Raw genomic sequence first — 20,401 nt, 5'->3', positions numbered from 1 at the left:
AGCATCCACACTGCAAAGCATTCAAGGGTGAAAGGGAGAGATGAAGGAAGAGCAGGTCATGTTGGTCAATTTTGTAAAGTTTGGAGGTGATAGGGAGGGAAAGAAAATTGCTTAGTGAGGTTGGGTTGGGTAGTTTTTGGGTTTTATTTTTGAATATTTCTGAATGAAGGATCCCGTTGGATGAGACAGCCATAAGAAAAGGAACACAAATAAGCAGCTGAGCAAGGTGCAGAGGAGATGGGAAAGGACGGAATCAAGAGAATAAATGTACGGGCTTGCCTTAGAAGTTAGGGAATTGAATGTTCAAATTGCACATTACAAATAAATTAGAGAGCTATTTATAATACACATTAACTTCCATTTGTATTCTGTATTTTTTGTTGTTTTAGTTTTTCAAAAGGGATTTTATGAGATTTACTTTTATACCCAAGGTAGTATATGCTAAAATTGTTAGGTGAGGAAAATCAGGTAAAGGAGAATAAGGTTAGAGAAAATAAGATGAAGTCAGGAATAATGTTAGTATGCAAAACAAGTCTTCGGCTCTTGCTGGAGGTTAGCCACAATTTGCAAATTGGTTTATAAGAGCTTTGAAAGCAGTATCTGTATTTTCCAGTGCCCAAAGCATCTAGAAGAGTGATCAGCATACTGCGACTATTTTGGAAAATATATTTCCTTTATGAAATAATGCTGCCAATTACTGCAAATTTTCCATATTTGGTTGTTAAGCTGAAAAATGGTAAGAAAAATACAAAATGACTGGACAAAAGATGACTCATACTTACAATTTCATTGTAAGTGGGGTCTGTACATTTTGGAACAGATTTTGTTTTCCTCCTACGAACTTCACTGGGATATGGTAAAAGATAAAATTCAACATGTGCACTGGGCGCAGAGCCATCTGGGAGATGCTGCAAAGGAAAATGGTTATAAATATTAATGCATGTTGCTATCAAAGAAAACAAATACAGAGCTACTAAACATCCAGAACAAAGGCAGCATCAGGATTTATTACAGTCACTTTGTTGATCAGAAAATAAAAGAAAATCAAAAGAAATTCATTAATGCTCAAAGATAATTCCAAACTACAGTTTAAAAGAGTAAAACCAGCCATCTTAAATTAAGTGTTGTGTCAGAGAACTATATTTAAAGTCCATTACACATAATTACATTAATTTTTTACTGTAAAACTTAAATTTGCATTTTGACAGATATGGTCAAGAGATAAATATTAGCCACAGGCAGAGACAAAAACTAAGTGCCTCAAGATGCTGTATGCCACTTTTGAAAATTAAACAATTCAAGTTCAACATATAAAATGAGAGGCAGCATTTAATAATAGGTATATGTACATTATACAGTATTACATTTTAAAACAAAATATAATTAAAATATTAATTAGAGCTATTACTTTAATATACTTACAAGATTTTTAAATGATTATAATAATTTTATCATCTAAATTATTCTAAATTATATTGGATAATCCCTTTTAAGTTGTGTTTTATGGGGCTCCAAAAGGTACCTAAGGAGTTGCCTGAATAGTAAGGGCAAATGAGTAGATCTCTGGACCTCCACTCCCCAATTCTTCCTTCACCTCTCCCCTCCTCGGCTGCCCAATCCTGACTTCAGAATTTGTTTCCTTCTTTTCTATCTTGCCTTCATATCTGTTATGGATATGTTATTTTCTAAATCAATCATGTGAAGAATGACTCCACTGTTTCAAAAATTTGGAAACCATCATACTTGAAAGAAATGGATTTTATCTTCGTGATCTTGACCAACTGTAGAGTAAATGGTACTAAAACTCTGAATGTCTAGTTTGATAAAATGAGAATAATTTGTATAATTTATATTTAAAGCAGATGATTTAAATGTAAAACTTGAGGAACTAAGTGCTTGTTTTGTTTACTAATTCTATTAAATCAGTAATTTTCAAGAAATACATTTTAATGCTCTGAAACACAGTGATATTCACATATGAAAAGGCAGTGTGCCCCTACCACGTAGCTCCATTAGCTTTAATTTTACATCTTTCTTCAGAACTCAAAAAAGCATGCTGGAAAGCCAGAAAATATGATATATATTATTATAGGACTAACTTTTATTCAGTCCTAAATTACATATTAAAAATTATATCATTAGGGAACATGGGTTTTTATTATAATTATTAACAAATAAGATAAAATATATCTGGACACACCCATTTGTCAATATGTTAAGAATGAGGACCTGTGCTTTAGTGGAGTGCAAGGTATACCTCTGCAATTTGATATCCTTCCCCAGGAGGGGGAGCACTGAAATCTATCAATGGTATAATGAAATATTCAGTGACACAGAAAGAAGTTGCTATTAATATTTGGGAGCAGATTTTTCTTTTTTTTTTGGTGAGAAGAATGAAGTGGTAAAAGTGTTTCTGCTCTGTGTAACTCTCTGTCTTACCTGCCTTGGAACTTGAACTTGAGGATATCCTGCTTATAATCCCTGTATACTGCAACTTAGTAGGTAAAACATGTCTCTGGAAATGGATTTTCTGATTGCAAATATGGGCCCCAAATTTGCCAGCTATGTGGCCTTAGGCAGATATGATGGTTAGTTTTGTATGTCAATATGGTTGGGTCATGGGATTCCAGATATCTGGTTAAACATTATTTCTAGGTGTGTCTGTAAGGGTATTACGTGGCACAAGCACTGCATGAATGACCTAAAGCTTCTATGTGTGCACTGAAGGAGACCCTTATCTCCTGTACTGCAGGGGTGAGACTGCTTAACAACAAACCAGAATCTCATCTTGACGCTGGTTGGATTACAATGCAAGTTGAACTCCAAGTTTCACAAAGTGTCTACTGTTAAAGTGAAGCATTGAACAGATTCTGTAAGTTGAGATAGGTTGTACAGAAAGTCCTTGATCAAGTTTTGGACCTGGAGCTCCTAAATTCTGATGATATTCTTTTCTAGTGGAAGTGGCCTCCTTGTCCCCAGTGGTATCTGCTTCTCCATTTCACTGTCACCCTCTGAGAGAATCAGCTCTGCACTGTCTGAGCAGACAGTGATGGCCTCCTCTGAGGAAGCTGCTATGCAAGACAATTTTAATTCTCCTGAGAACTCCCTACCTCTACCCCATGTCTCATCTCTCTCTGCTTCTAGCCCTATAACCAAACTCAAGTCCCAGATGACCCCTAAAGTTGAGGTTCAAAGTGGGATCCATAAAGATGTGTGCTACACTCCAAAATAATTACTTGAGTTTTCTAATTCATGCAGACAGAAACTTGGGTAACAGGTGTAAGAATGGATAATAAGGGTGTGAAATTATGGTAAAAAGAACATAAAGTTGTATTAAGTTAATTTTTTTTGTTGTTCTGGCTCACTAAGCAGAGATTCTTCATTTAATGTTGAAGCTTGGGGAATCAGAAGGGGTTCTAACAGTTTGTTGGGTTGGCTGACACATGGACCAAAAGGTGGACAGGCTGGACCTGCCTTGATTTAATGTCGAGGAAGGGATTAAAAGCATAGGGAGAGTGGAATGTTAGCGTGGCTTCGTCATGTAAGACCTCCTCACCCACACTGACAGTAATCAGAAGACACAATTTTCAACACTGTGAGAAGTAAATTTGAGAGGGGAGGCCCAGCATCCTTGAAGAGCTCTGTGATCACTCTCCTCTGTGGACCAAGCCTCACAGTAGGAACTGCAGTCACTGCACTGGGAAACCTAAATTTAATGGAGGTAATTAGACTCCAGTTTGGCAGAGGCCGAGTTGCCTTGCTAAACTGCCAAGGTCAGGGTGGGTGTGGTTACCATAGCGGACAGCAGGGCCGAAGCAGCTATCAGAATGGTCTGATTCCTGCAGATCCGTGACATGGGCTAGCTTTTATGTGTTCCTTGAAGTCAAATCAATAGGAAGACTACTAAATTCTTACTTGAGTTTTTTGTAAGAAAAAAAAGAAAAAAAATCTAGGTCAAGTGAACAAAATCTAAACTAAATCATAAAAACAAGAGTCACAGCCTCTCAATTAATTCCTAAACTGAAGTCAGCTTACAGATCCAGAACCCCTTGAATGAAGGAGAGACTGGGTTCCCTTGAGGAAGGACTCTTAGACACTACCCAAAATTTATATTGTTAATATTTCTCTAAAGGGACCTATGGGTTTTTACCAGGGTAACTGTGCCCTGGGGGAAAGGATATAATCAGATCTTTTGGGAACTACTGAACACTGGTTCTGAACTGACACTGAATTCAAGAGACTCAAAATGTCACTGTGGACCACCAATCGGAACAGGGGGCTTATAGAGGTTGGGTGATCAATAGAATTTTAGATCATATCTGTCACACAGTGGGCCCAGTGGGTTCTCAAACCCAGTCTATGGTTACTTGTTCAATTCCGGAAGGCATAATTAGAATAGACTGGCAGCTAGCAGAGTCCTCACATTGGTTTTCTGACCTGTGAAGTGAGGGCTATTATGGTGAAAACGGTGAAGTGGGAGCCACTAGCATTGCCTCTATTTAGGAAAGTAATAAACCAAAGTCATATTACTGGGGAGATTTCAGAGATTAGTACAACTATCAAGGACTTGAAAGACACAGGGCTTGGGGGTGAATCCCACTACATCCCCACTCAATTTGCCTATTTTGCCATATGGATGAATCTTGGAGAATGAGAGTGTATTATCATCAGCTTAACCAAGTGATAACTCCAATTCCAATTGCTGTACCAGATGTGGTTTTCACTGCTTAAGCAAATTGACATATCTCCTGATACCTGGTACGCAGCTATTGATCTGGCAAATGCTATTTTTATCAATACTTGTTAACAAAGACCACCAGAAGCAGTTTGCTTTCAGCGGACAAGACCAGCAATACACCTTCACTGTCCTACCTCAGGGGTACATCAACTCTGCAGCTCTATGTCATAATTTAATTCACATGATAACACACCAGTTCATTACACTGATGATATCATGCTAACTATAGACTTATTTGTGAGACTTGTGCATATCAGAGGGTGGGAAATAAAGCTGACTAAACTTCAGAGGCCTTCAATCTCAGTGAAACTTTAAGAGGTCCAGTGGTGTGGAGCATGTTGATACAACCATTCTAAGATAAAGGATAAGTTGTTGCAGCCGGCTTCTCCTACAACCATGAAAGAGGCACATTGCCTAGTGGGCCTATGGGATTTTGGAGGCAACATATTCCTTATTTGGGTGTGTTAGCCTGGCTTGTTTGCTGAGTGACCTGCAAAGCTGCTTGTTTTGAGTGGGGCTCAGAGCAAGAGAAGGCTCTGCAACAGGTCCAAGCTGCTGTGCAAGCTGCTTTGCCACATGGGTTATACGATCCAGTAGATATAACAGTACTTAAAGTGTCAGTGGCAGAAAAGATGATGTTTGAAGCCTTTGGCAAGTCCTTATGGTGAATTTCAGCATGGGCCCTTAGGATTTTGGAGAAGAGGGCTGCTGTCCTATGCAGATAACGAATCCCCTTTTGAGAAATAGCTCTTGACCTACTACTAGGCCTTAGTAGTGACTGAATGCTCAACTGTGGGCCATGATGTTGCCATGTGCCCTGAGCTGCCCATCACAAATTGAATGTTATCTCACTCATGAAGCGATGAAGGTGGGTGTGCATCACAATATTCCATCATCAAATGAAATTGTTATATGCATAATCAGGCCTGAACTGGCCTTGAGGACATGGCACAATAAGTTACATGAAGAAGTGACCCACGTGCCCACGGTTTCCATTGCTGCTGCACTGACTTCTTTCTTCCAGCCTGCACCCATGGCCTCATGAACAGTTCCCTGTGGTCAGTTGACAGAAGAAGAGAAAGAAGAACAGGGCCTGGTTTACATATAGTTCTGCAAGATATGCAGGCACCACCTGAAAGTGAACAGCTATAGAACTACAGCTCCTTTCTGAGACATCCCTAAAGGACAATGGTGAAGGATAATCCTCCCAGTGGGCAGAATTTCAAGCAGTGCACCTGCTTGTTCACTTTGCTTGGAAGGAGAAATGACCAGATGTGCAATTATACACTGATCCATGGGTTGCAGCCAATGGTTTGGCTGGGTGGTCAGGGGCTTAGAAAGAATGTGATTAGAAAATTGGTGACAAGAAGATTGGGGAGAAAGCATGTGGATTAGATCTCTCTAAATGGGCAAAAAATGTGAAGATATTCATGTCCCATGTGAATGCTCATGAAGGATGACCTCATGAGAGGATTTCATTAGCCTCTTTCCTTAGTCACCCCTGTCATTGTCCAGTGGTTTTATGAACAAAGTGGTCATGCTGGTAGGGATGGAGATTTTGCCTGAGCTCAGCAACATGGACTTTTATTCATCAAGATTGACCTGTCTACAGCCACTGCTGAGTGCCCAAAATGTCAACAGCAGAGACTGAGATGGCATCTGTCCCCATGCCAGTAAGCTATCTAATGGCAGGTTGATTACTTTGGACTGGTTCCATCATGAAAAGGTGGTATTTTTTTCTTCCTGGAATAAATACTATGAATACAGATTTGCCTTCCTTGTGCAATGCTTTTGTCAGAACTACTGTCCATGGAGTTGTAGAATGCCTTATCCATCACAGTATTCCACATGGTCATTGCTTATGATTATGGGACTCACATCACAGCAAAAAAGCATGGCAATGGGCCTATGTTCATGGACTTCACTTGTCTTACTATGTTCCCCACCTTCCTGAAGCATCTGGCCTCTACAAAATGATGAAATGGGCTTTAAAGACTTAGTTACAGTGCAAGCTAGGTGGTGATGTTTTGCTAGGTTGAAGCAGTATTCTCCAAAAGGCTATGCATGGTCTGAACCAGCATCCAATATATGGCACTGTTTATCTGATAGCCAAGATTCACAAGTACAGGAATAAAGGGGTGGAAATGGGAATGGCACCACACACTATTACGCCCAGTGAATTACAAGCAATTTTTTGTTTCCTGTTCCTACACCCTTATACTCTACTGGCCTAGAGGTCTTAGTTTCTCTAAACCGAATCATAAAACCAGAGAAGAATGTTTCCACTAGGAGACATGACAATGATTGCATGGAATTGATGTTAATACTTCTACTCAGCCACACTAGGCTCCTCATGCCTCTGAATCACCAGGCAAAAAGGGAGTTACAGTTCCGGCTATGGTGATTGATCCTGACTAACAAGAGCAAATTGAACTACTACTCCGCAATGGAATTAAGGAAGAGTACTTCTGGAATACAGGCAGTCACTTAGGACAACTCTTAGTATTTCTATGCCCTGCAATTAAGGTCAACAGAATACTACAACAACTCACTCCAGGCAGGATTACTAATGGCCTAGACATATCATGAAGGTTTGGGTCACCCCACCAGGTAAAGAAACATGAATATCAGAGGCATATGTTGAAGGCAAATAGAATAAAGGATGGAAGTAGGTAGTTATAAATACCAACTATGACAACATGACCAGTTACAGAGATGAATATTTTAAGTTTCATGAATATTTCCTCCTTATTTTGTAACAAACATTTAGTATGAATGTATAGCAAATACCTTTGTTTTCTTTCCTCTTTTATTCTCTTGTCATATAACAGGTGTTTATGTATCTGTTACTTTATTTTTGTGTTATTACAATATGCTTTGTATTATCACAGTATTTCAGTATCATTAATTTTACATCATAGTATTTAAACTGTGAAATATCAAGCAGAAGAGTAAACATCACTTGAAGACTTTACCTCTTTTTTTGAGGAAGGCGTTAGTATGTTTTTGATTGTATGCAGCAGAGTTGTACCATGTTTGGCAGAATTATGACATTATTGTCTTTATTTGGAGAGTAAATACTATTAAAAAGATATATATGAGTGCCAAGTTGACAAGGAGTGAACTTGTGATGGTTAATTTAATGTGTCAACTTGACTCATTCACAGGATGCCCAGATATCAGGTTAAATATTATTTCAAATATCAGGTTAAACACAGTGTGTGTCTGTGAGGGGGTTTCCAAAAGAGATCAGCATTTGAATCCAGAGACTCAGTAAAGTAGATTGCCATTCCCAGGGTGGGTGGGCATTACCTAATGCATCAAAGCCTGAATAGAATAAAAAAGTGAGAAAAAGATAATTTGTTCTCTCTTCCTGTTTCAGCTGGGACATGTCTTTTCTGGTCCTTGGACTGGGACTCATACCATTTGTACTCCTGGTTCTTAGGCCTTCAGACTTTGCCTGAATATATACCACCAGTTTTTGTGGATCTTCAGTTTGTGAACCAGCTGATTGTGAGAATTCTCCATCTCCATAACCCCAAAAGGCAATTTCTCGCATTCAATCTCTTTATGTCTATATTGATGTTTATGACTATTTCCATATCTATATCTATTTTCTATACCTCTATCTGTATCTATATCTATACTTACTATTGGTTCTGTTTTTCTGGTGAACTCTAATACAGACGGTATCTTAACTTTTCAGTGGATGTTTCCTCATCTGCTAAATGGGGATAAAAATAATCACACCAGTTAGAATGGTGATCATTAAAAAATCTGGAGACAACAGATGCTGGAGAGGATGTGGAGAAGTAGGAACACTTTTACACTCTTGGTGGGAGTGTAAATTAGTTCAGCCATTGTGGAAGACGGTGTGGCAATTCCTCGAGGATCTGGAAATATAAATTCCATTTGACCCAACAATCCTGTTACTGGGTACATACCCAAAGGATTATAAATCATTCTATTATAAAGACGCATGCATATATATGTTCATTGTGGCACTGTTTACAATAGCAAAGACCTAGAAATGACCCAAATGCCCATCAATGATAGACTGGACAAGGAAAATGTGGCACATATATACCATGGAATACTATGCAGCCATAAAAAATGATGAGTTTGTGTCCTTTGTAGGGACATGGATGAACCTGGAAACCATCATTCTCAGCAAACTGACACAAAAACAGAAAATCAAACACTGTGTGTTCTCACTTATAGGTGGTGTTGAACAATGAGAACACATGGACACGGGGGGGGGGTGTGCATCACACACTGGCATCTGTTGGGTGGGAATAGGGGAGGGATGGTGGAGGGTGGGAAGGTTGGGGAGAAAAGCCAGATATAGGTAACAGGGGGATGGGGCAGCAAACCACCTTGCCATATAGGTACCTATGCAAAAACTCTGCATGATCTGCACATGTACACCGGAACCTAAAGTAAAATAAAAAAATAATAAAATACAGAAATAGACACATGAGCTACTGAACATCTATAAAAAAATTATGCCTATCTCATAGGATTTTAAGGGTTAAATAATATACCTTGTAATATGAGGACAGTGCTTGAAACAGTAAGACTGAATAAACATTGATATTATTTTCATTTCCTAGGAATTAAACATGAATATACTATGTGCAGTACAGTATATTCATTGACTGGAACTGATTGGATAAGGTATCTCCGATGTATTATGACATTTATGTAAAGCAGAGTTTCTCAATCTTGGCACTATTGAAACTTTGGGACAGATAATTTTTTAAATTCTTTGTTGCAGGGCTGTTCTGTGCACTATAGGATGTTTTCATAGTATCCTTGGCCTCTACCTACTAGATGCCAGTACCATCATCCTCCCAGTTGTGACAACTGAAAATGTATTCAAATATTGTTAAATGCCATCCAGGATACAAAACTGACCCCAATGGAGAACCACTGATGCAGATGACTTCCAAATAAGAATCTCTAGTTGATCCCTGGGATCCCAGCCTAAAGATCTGTGACTATTTCCATCTGGATGTCTTCTTGGCATTCTTACAATCAAACTTCAACCCGAATCTATTTCTATTCCTCCTCACTGTTCCAAAACAAATTTTCCCAACAAATTAGACTTTTGTTAGTACTACTCAGTTTTCCTGGTGCCTCCCTCATCCTTGATTTTCAAATTCACTGTGTATCCATATCAAACACCTTACTTTTTGCTTTGGTTCATCTGCCACCACACATCTTTATGCCCTGACTTATTATAATTGAATTTTACCTACTTTGTAATCTTCTAATTTTCCTACACTTTTCTTTCATTCATTCTGTATACCACTGGTATACTGAATGCTTTGATAAGATTGCTTTGATCCCGTACTTTCCTTCTCTAAACATTCAAGGATTTCCTCACTGTATGAAGAATAAATATCATATTACAGAAGAAGAAAAACCCTTTGTATAGAGCCTTTTCCCAGCATTAAGTAACACTCAAGGTTTGGTCTTCTATTTCCAAGTTGTTAAGTGTCTTTGCCAAGGTCCTTGAATATCATGGAATTTTTAGAAGGATAGAACAGTACGGGTTTCAGTTGAAGTCGGGGGTGCATTAGATGTAAGCAGCAGGCTTAGTTTGTCCTTTAATAGCTTTAAATGCAGACATTGATTTTTCAAGTCATTAAGAGAAACTTCTTGTCCCCCCAGTGTTGCTGTCTTATCAACACTAATTTTTCTTCTTACTAGCATCATATCCTTTTCCTTAAATGTCTTGAATAATTTATTAAAGAAATCACCAGCTGTCTCCTCATCAATACTTCTCATTTCACCCTTTGCCCTTATGCTTATGCAAATTAAATTTTACTTGAAAATGATTAAATAACCCCTACTTGTCTAAATGTCTCACCCTGCAATTTTTTTTTTTTTTTAACTCTGGCTGTGTTTTAGACCTTCACAAAGACTTAACACTCCCCTGCAGAATAATTAGGATTAGGGATACAGAATTCTCAGTCTGACTCCCAGGCTAAACAATGAGAAGTTTCCTTATGTCATCTAGAGGACTTCCTTACTCACAGTGGATTGAAAAAAAGTAGCAGTACTCTTTTCTTCTAGAATTCCAACTAATAATATTGCTGCACTCAGAAGGTAATATGAAGTCATCTAACTTTAACTCTTTTTGCTCATACCAACTGTGAATTTTATATAGTCTAGATTTGCTGTTAAAATATAATTTTCCAATGTTTTAAAAAATAGTTTATATATATGTAATTGAAAATTATTTTGTTCCACTTTTTCCCCGACTCCACATTTTCTTGGAGCTTTGCTCTATTGGTTATTCGCTACCCTAACCCCATCCCAGATCGTTCTTTCTAAGCTGTCAATACATTTCTGAATCTTCAATTAAAGTTCAACAATTCTCACCTGAAATCAGGCTTCCTTTCATATTATTCCTTTTTTTCTGTTGTTTTTGTTTGTTTGTTTTTGAGACAAAGCCCTGTTCTGCTACCCAGGATAGAGTACAGTGGCATGGTTTCAGTTCACTGCAACCGCCATCTCCCATGTTGGAGTGATTCTCCTGCCTCAGCCTCTCGAGTAGCTGGGACTACGGGCACGAGTCACCATGCCTGGCTAATTTATTGTATTTTTAGTAGAGATAGGGTTTCGCCATGTTGGCCCGGCTGGTGTCGAAATCCTGACCTCAATGGATGTGACCACCTTGGCATCCCAAAGTGCTGGAATTAAAGGCATGAGCCACCACACCTGGCCCCCTTCATCTTATTCTTTACTTTCATAGTCATGCCTTCTCTTCATCATGTTCCTTTCTTTTATAGCAAATCCCCTCCTTAACATAGTGCTTGGTATAGGACGGATACTAAATAGTTATTAAATGACTGAGTGAATGAGGTGTGTATTAATAATATTTAGCTCTTGGAAAGTACTTCAAAGTTATTTGTTGAATCATTATTTGTAATGCAATATAAAAAAAAAGATTTCATTGAGGCAGTTTTTCTTATCTATTGCAATATTTCTTACTGTAATACCAAGGAATAAAATGTCTATCGTAGAGTAAGGTGACTATATCTTGGGTTTATCCAAGGTTTATCTTTGGGTTTACCCTGAACAGTGAGCCATCTGAAGGCATGTCTCTGATAGAAGTGACTTTCTCCTGCACAGAATTTGGATTTTGCGGCTAATCAGGAGTAATTGTGTCAAAGTCTGCGTGTCTCAATGATCCACTTCTCAACTTTTGGCCTTATCCTATCTCTGAGACAATAATAGGCAATTACACTCCAACCGCCCTTCTTTATCCCCTCTACTCCCAACTGGAGCCAGACTTTATTTATAACGTCATTATTCAAACTTAGTCTCAGAAAGAATCCCTAGTCCTTATCCTCCTCAATTTCTCTTAAAGACTTCATCTCTAATTGTGGTCCTTCCTTGGGGCCTTGTTTCCTCCTCTGTGATATTCTTCATCATCTCTCTGGGTTTCTCCAGCTTAACTCCTTGAAAATCTAGGCAATGAGCTGAAGAAATTTTTTAAATCCCCTAGGAGCTGATAATGACCTGTTCATTTCTTAGGGACCTTATAGAGACCGTGAGCGAAAGTTACATATTTCTGCTGTATTCCTGTGCCCTCTCTCCTATCTGTGCAAGTTCTCCCCACCTTGCCTTTCTGTTGTGGTGTACAATGAAGAAACAAAAGGAAATAAGCACATTCCCTTTCTCTGGTGATATTAAGTTACTCACAATTTATTGGAGAGGTGACCCATGGTTAGAGCAGGGGGCTGGATCCATGTTAACACCAAACATTCTCTACAGAGGGAATCTTATATTTTATTCATGTGTGCTATTATTTTGTCAAATATATGTAGATGTTCTTGTTAACACAATTTTAATATTTTAAAAGCATTGCTACATTTATAGCAGTTTTAAAAATTATATTTCTTAAATTATCAGATTTTTATTTTCAGAGACAGGGTCTTAGCTACATTGCCTCAGCTGGCATCCAACTCCTGGGCTCAAAAAATCCTCCCACCTCAGCCTCCCAAGCTGCTGAAACTACAGACACATGCCACTGTGCTCAGATAAATTATAAGATATTAAAAAGATTTCAGTGACACCTGATAGATAATTTTCTTAATTTTTAAAAACTGTCTTACTACTTGGAAAGACTGGAAGTGAAGACATTAGGATCTTTTTAGAATTCACTAGTGAGGAGACTTCTTTCTCAACTGCAGAGAGAAATACAGGGGATTCTTAGCTTAGTTATTACTTTAGGTTGCAAAACTTAAAATGTATGATGCATATTAGTAATTCTTTGTTCACAATGTTGACCTCTAAATGGTATTGCTTTAGGTATATGAATAATTAAATATACCAATCTTCTGCTTTTGTTTCTTGCCCCAGATTGCATATAGCATTGCAAATGGCTTTCAATGCTACTGTTGTTCTTACCGCCAACAAATTAAAGTATCTTAAAAACATGGGTAATATAGCAAAACAGAAAAAAAAGCAGTGGGATATTAGTACAAATACAAAGTACATTTTATTTATGTATTTATTTTTGAGATGGAGTTTCACTCTTGTAGCCAAGGCTAGAGTGCAATGATGTGATCTTGGCTCACTGCAACCTCTGCCTCCTGAGTTCAAGTGATTCTCCTGCCTCAGTCTCCTGAGTAGCTGGGACTGCAGGCATGCAGCACCATGCCTGGCTAATTTTGTATTTTTAGTAGAGATGGGGTTTCTCCATGTTGGTCAGGCTAGTCTTGAACTCCCAATCTCAGGTAATCCACCCATCATAGCCTCCCAAACTGCTGGGATTACAGGCATGAGGCACCATGCCTGGCCCAACAAAGCACATTTTAAACTGTTTATAAAGTAAGTGAAAGCATCTAACATTATGGGGCATGCCAGCAAGTCTTCAGTATTCTCATATGTGTATATGAGTAAAATATTTATTTTGCATTTGTAGTAATAATAATAATAATAATAATAAAATAGCTGTCACATAATGACTATTTACTATATTTAAAGCACTCCATAAAAATAATCCTCAGGTCAGGATTGTTGGCCTCAGTTTATTGACGAGGTTTGTCTATAAAACCTATATTCCTAACCACTATCCTACATTGATTCACTTCAAAGAAAGACAAAGAAAGAGTACTTCTAGATCAAGTTTTACTAGGAATGTGATGAAGATACAGACTTGGTTTAAAAATATCAGACACATAGGAAACTTCTGTAGATTAATCTAAAGCTTAATTGTATTTAATAGGTTATTATCTTTCCAGTGAATAATTTATGAGAATTTTTCATCTTTTTTTAACTTAAATGTTTTCAATCATAGGCTAAAATAAGCTTCTGTGGAAACCAACTGACAATGATTAAAATATGATAGAACTATCAAAACGTGAGGTCTATGTCAGAAACAAAGCAACTTAATAAAAAAGCATTTTCTCATCTACATGCCTGCAACAGTGCAATTTTTAAACTCAGGCTAGCTATCATGAAAAGAGTGTGTTTATAAAATAATAATGTATAATAAAAGCACTTGCGATATTATTTGCTGTGTGCTTCAGTTAAATGGTAGAATGACTAATGGCTGAGGAGTGATGTCAACAAGATGGGACAGAATAGGAGGTCACCTACTTATATCTCCTTTCAAGAATTCTGCACCCATCCACAGGCAAAAGTCTCTTTGTGTAAGCCTCAGGATTCAGGTAAGATTTTGACCCTGGCAGAACCAAACACCTAGGGGGGTTATTTTGAGAGTTCAGACCTGCACCACGGTGGGAGACCATGATGATCATTGGTTCAAACCTGGAAACAACCCATTCCCTAAAGAATTTGGCTACAGCCCTGTTTAGCCTTGGCCCTACAACCAAAACCATTTTCCAGTAAGTTTTGGAGGAATCACACACATTGGTGTCTTTGCAGAAAGGTTTCTATGCACACCAACACTGGTCTCCACAGTGGAACCCAAAATTACCCTGTAAGTTGGCTCTAGATCCCTTCAGTTGTGGTCCCAGCTTCGTACTGCTCACACAGGGAGACTACAACCATCTGAGCCTCTTGTCTTGGTTAAAGTCCCTCTCTGCCACAGCCTGAGAGATATCCCACCCACACAGAGGACTGCTGGGAGATCTACCTAACTGAGACACAGGATAGGCTCTGTTCCACAGCAAATCCTGAAGGGGCTCAATTTCAGCTTGAGCTCCTCTCATTGTAATCAGGAAACTATCCCAAAGGAATAAGAATCTGCTGGAAGGCTTGTCCAGCTGACCCACTGAGACAGGTTTGCTGGCCTTCATTCCACAGCAGATGCTAAAAGAACCCTATCTTGTCTCCAGTTCCTCTCTGCCACAGCCTTGTAGTAATTTTGCCCATGTATAGAGAATTACTGTGAGACAAGCCAGTCTGAGCCACTAAAGGAGGCTTGCCAGCCTCTGTTCCACAGCAGATACTAACTAAATCTCAACAACAAGCAGGCACTATCTCTGCCACACCAGGGAGGTTAATCAGTGCTCCCTGTGGCCTCAAAGCATCCCCTGCTGCCAGACCTTACCCAGAAAGGAAGGCAAATCTCAACCATGTGTGTCTTTTTCAATTTTTTTTTTATTTCCATAGATCATTGGGGAACAGGTGGTGTTTGGTTACATGAATAAGTTCTTTAGTGGTGATTTGTGAGATTTTGGTGCACCCATCACCCGAGCAGTATACACTGCACCCTATTTGTAGTATTTTATTCCTCAGTCCTTTTTCACCCTTTCCTGCTGAGTTCTCAAAGTCCATTTTGTCATTCTTATGTCTTTGCATCCTCATAGCTTAGCTCCCACTTATGAGTGAGAATATACAATGCTTGGTTTTCCATTCCTGAGTTACTTCACTCAGAATAATGGTCTTCAATGCTGTGAATGCCATTCATTTCTTTTTATGTCTGAGTGGGCATTGCACTGTGATATATATATATCACAGTTCTATTTGTATGTATGTATGTATCTAATCTATCTATCATCTATCTATCTATCTATGAATCTATCTATCTATCTATCGATCTACCTCAGTTTCTTTATCCATTCATTGATGGACATTTGGGTTGGTTTCACATTTTTGCAATTGCGAATTGTGCTGTTATAAACATGTGTGTTTCAAGTATCTTTTTTGTATAATGACTTCTTTTCCTCCTGATGGATACCCAGCAGTGGGATTCCTGGATTAAATGATAGTTCTACTTTTAGTTCTTTAAGAAATCTCCACATTGTTTTCCATAGTGGTTGTACTAGTTTACATTCCCTCCAGCAGTATAGAAGTGCTTCCTGTTCATTGCATCCATGCCAACATCTACTATTTTTTTATTATGGCCCTTCTTGCAGGAGTAAGGTGGTATCGAACTGTGGTTTTGATTTGCATTTTCCTGGTCATTAGTGATGTTGAGCAGTTTTTCATGTTCATTGGCCATTGGCATATCTTCTTTTGAGAATTGACTATTCATGTCCTTAGCCCACTTTTTAATGGGATTGCTTGTTTTTTTCTTACTTATTTGTTTGAGTTTGTTGTAGACTGTGGATATTAGTCCTTTGTCAGATGTACAGATTGTGAAGAGTTGTTCCCGTTCTCTGCTGACTGTTCCTTTTGCTATGCAAAACTCGTTTAATTAAGTCCCAGGTATTTACCTTTGTTTTCATTGCATTTGATTTTGGGATATTGATCATGAAATCATTGCCTAAGCCAATATCTAGAAAGGTTTTTCCAATGTTATCTTCTAGAAAGTTTATAATTTCAGGTCTTAAAGTCTTTAATCCATCTTGAGTTGATTTTTGTATAAGGTGTGAGATGAGGATTCAGTTTCATTCTTCTACATGTGGCTTGCCAATTATCCCAGCACCATTTGTTGAAAGGGTGTCCTTTCCCCACTTTATGTTTTTGTTTGCTTAGTTGAAAATCAGTTGGCTGTAAGAATTCAGGTTTACTTCTGGGTTCTCTGTTCTGTTCCAGTAGTTTATGTGTCAATTTTTATACAAGTATCATGTTGTTTTGGTGACTATGGCCCTATAGTGTAGTTTGAAATCAGGTACTGTAATGGGATGTCTCCAGATTTGTTCTTTTTGCTTAGTCTTGCTTTGGCTATGCAGGCTCCTTTTCAGTTCCATATGGATTTTGGATTTGTTTTCTCTAATTCTGTGAAGAATGATGGTCATATTTTGGTGGCGATTGCATTGAATTTGTAGATTGCTTTTGGCCAGCATCATCATTTTCACAGTATTGATTATACCCATCCATAAGCATGGGATATGTTTCCATTTGTTTGTGTCATCTATGATTTCTTTCAGCAGTGTTTCATAGTTTTCCTAGTAGAAGTCTTTCACCTCCTTGATTAGGTATATTCCTAAGTATTTTTGGGCGTTTTTAACAGCTATTGTAAAAGGGGTTGAGTTCTTGATTCGATCAGCTTCCTTGCTGTTGGAGTATAGAAGAGCTACTGATCGGTGTACTCTAATTTGTATCTGGAAACTTTGCTGAATTCTTTTATCAGTTCTAGTAGCTTTCTGGAGGAATCTTTAAGATTTTCTAGTTAAACAATCATAATGACAGTTTGATTTCTTCTTTACTGACATGGATGATGCCCTTTATTTCCTTCTCTTGTCTGATTACTTTGGCTAGGACTTCCAGAATTATGTTGTAGAGGAGTGGTGAGAGTGAGCATCCTTGTCTTGTCCTAGTTCTGAGAGGAAATCGTTTCAACTTTTCTCCATTCAGCATTATATCGGCTGTGGGTTTGTCATAGACGGCTTTCATTACATTGAGGTGTATCCCTTGCATGCTGATTTTGCTGAGACTTTTAATCATAAAGCAATGCTGGATTTTGTTGAATGTTTTTTCTGTATCCATTGAGATGATCTTGTGATTTTTGTTTTTAATTCTGTTTATGTGGTGTATCACATTTATTGACTTGTGTATGTTAAACCATCCCTGCATCCCTGGTATGAAACCCACTAGATCATTGTGGATTAGCTTTTTGATATGATGTTGGATTCAGTTAGCTAGTATTTTGTACAGGATTTTAGCACATATGTTCATCAGGGATATTGGTCTGTAGTTTTCTTTTTCGGTTGTGTCCTTTTCTGGCTTTGGTTTTAGGGTGATACTGGCTTCATGAAATGATTAAGGAGGGTTCCTTCTTTCTTTATCTTGAGGAATAGTGTCAATAGGATTGGTACCAATTCTGCTTTGAGTGTCTGGTAGAATTCTGCTGTGACTCCATCTGGAATATTTTTTGTTGGTGATTTTAAAATTACCATTTCAATTTTGCTGCTTGTAATTGGTCTGTTCAGGGTATCTAAATCTTCCTGACTTAAGCTAGGAGGGTTGTATCTTCCCAGGAATTTATCCATCTCTTCCTGGTTTTTGAGTTTATGTGAGTAAATGTGTTCACAGTAGCCTTGAATGATCTTTTGCATGTCTGAAGTGTCAGTTATAACATTTCCTTTTTTTGTTTCTTATTGAGCTCATTTGGATTTTCTCTCTTCTTTTCTTGGTTAATCTGCTAATTGTCTGTTAATTTTATTTATGTTTTCAAAGAACTAGCTTTTTGCTTCATTTATGTTTTGAATTTTTTTGGTTGTTGTTTCTATTTCATTTAGTTCTATCTACTATGATCTTCATTATTTCCCTTCTGCTGGGTTTGGGCTTGGTTTGTCCTTGTTTCTCTAGTTCCTTGAGGTGTGACCTTAGATTGCCTGTTTGTGCTCCTTCAGACTTTTATATGTAGGTGTTTAGGGTTATGAACTTTCCCCTAAGCACCGTCTTTGCTGTATCCCACAGGTTTTGCTAGGTTGTGCCAGTATTGTTGTTTATTTCAAAGAATTTTTAAATTTTCATCTTGATTTCTCCTTTTTGACCCTATGATCATTCAGGAATCGGATATTTAATTTCCTTGTATTTGTATGGTTTTGAAGGTTCCTTTTGGAGATGATTTCTAGTTTTATTCCACTGCGGTCTAAGAGAGTACTTGATATAATTTCAATTTTCTTAAATTTATTGAGGCTCATTTCATGGCCTATCATATGGTCTATCTTGGAGAAAGTTTCATGTGCTGTTGAATAGAATGTATATTCTGTGGTTGTCGGATGGAATGTTTGTTATATATGCTAAGTCCATTTGTTCCAGAGTATAGTTTAAATCCATTGTTTCTTTGTTGATGTTCTGTCTTCATGACCTTTCTAGTGCTGTCAGCAGAGTATTGAAGTCCCCCCACTATTATTGTGTTGCTGTATAGACCTCATTTCTTAGGCCTATTAGTTACTGTTTTATAAATTTGGGAGCTCCAATGTTAGGTGCATATATGTTTAGAATTGTGATAGTTTCCTGTTGGGCAAGGACTTTTATCATTATATACTGTCCCTCTTTGCCTCTTTTAACTGCTGTTGGTTTAAATTTTATTTTGTCTGATATAAGAATAGCTCCCCCTACTCACTTTTGGTGTCCATTGCATGAAATGCCTTTTCCCACACCTTTACCTTAAGTGTATGTGAATCTTTATGTGAGGATTGTACACATTTTCCTGGGTACTACATAAGTAATTTTGAGTTGTATCATGGGTATTTTTAATGTTACATTGTGGAAACTCTGTGCTGTTTAATCTTCTGGAGAAAGTTGACATTTTTAAGTAGGCAATCAACCTAGTTAGAATAGGAATATAAATTCTGTTCTAACTTTTGTTTTCAGGTATTCAAATCTTAGTTCAGTTCACAAAGGCTTTTTTATTCTGAGATGAGTCTGTCCTGCTTAACAGCAGCTCTGGGATTAGGCTTAGAATTGTACAGAATTATACACAGAGTTAATACATACCCTTTTGTCTCTTATCAGGGATTTTCCTATAGTCTCTGGCAAACCCAGGCCACATATCTTGGTTCTTTCAGTCATAAACACAAAGTTCTATTGGAGATTTTGCTGTCAAAGCTGCCATTACCAGCTTGCTTCTCTGCAACTAGGGTCCACCCTCAGGGCACAGCTCTATGGGTACGTAAGTTAAAAAAAAAAAACCAAAAAAACCCAGAAACATCCTTATGTGGGTAACATCTCCAAGTTCTGATTTCCTTTCACAATTTGCCTCTTTTTATTTACTTTTAAGGTTTCTTACATAGTTTTAAAAATATTTTTTCATAAATTTTAGTTGTAATCAGTAGATGGGATGGGCTGTAGTAGTCTTATGCCACATGCCAAAACCAGAAGAGCGAATTTTAATTCTCAGCATATACCTAATAGCCAATTAGAACCAGTCTGTTAAAGGTTTCACATGACACCTAATATCTTTTGCTCTGTATCCTCTTTCATTTAGCTAGGTAATGACTCAGCTATAGAGGGTATGCCAAGTACAATGTAGCCACTATACTTGGGGATGCTTCATGGATACAGAAGAAGATGCTATGGTCTCTAGTTGGAAATTATTTTTGATGAGCCAGACAAACATTTGAAGAGTCTTTCTGGGCAGTGTCTGGCAGGAACAGGTATAGCCTAAAGGTACATAGTAGAATAATAGACTGCTAATGCTGTAATACAATCCAAAATCAAAAATAAGAGCTTGTAATTGTGAAGGCTTTAGCTCTCAGATCTTAGTTAGGAGATCTTGGGAAAATATTTAAACCTGCTGGATTTCAGTTTACTATTTTGTGACTATGGGTACAAAAATGTTCC

The 20,401-nt window shown here is 37.9% G+C and overlaps 1 protein-coding gene across 1 annotated transcript in view; it reads right to left on the bottom strand.

Annotated features, from left to right (window-relative positions):
- Positions 1-20,401, bottom strand: part of PIK3C2G (phosphatidylinositol-4-phosphate 3-kinase catalytic subunit type 2 gamma) — a 397,969-nt gene that overhangs the window by 7,080 nt on the left and 370,488 nt on the right. Inside the window, exon 32 of the mRNA XM_032253772.1 lies at positions 783-908. Within this exon, the coding sequence (XP_032109663.1) occupies positions 783-908 (126 nt within the window). The remainder of the gene's footprint in view (positions 1-782; positions 909-20,401) is intronic.

Source organism: Sapajus apella, unplaced genomic scaffold (assembly GCF_009761245.1).
Source record: "Sapajus apella isolate SASKATOON/1434 unplaced genomic scaffold, GSC_monkey_1.0 scaffold84, whole genome shotgun sequence".
Classification (NCBI taxonomy): Eukaryota; Metazoa; Chordata; class Mammalia; order Primates; family Cebidae; genus Sapajus; species Sapajus apella.
This window is presented reverse-complemented; position numbering and strand designations above follow the sequence as displayed.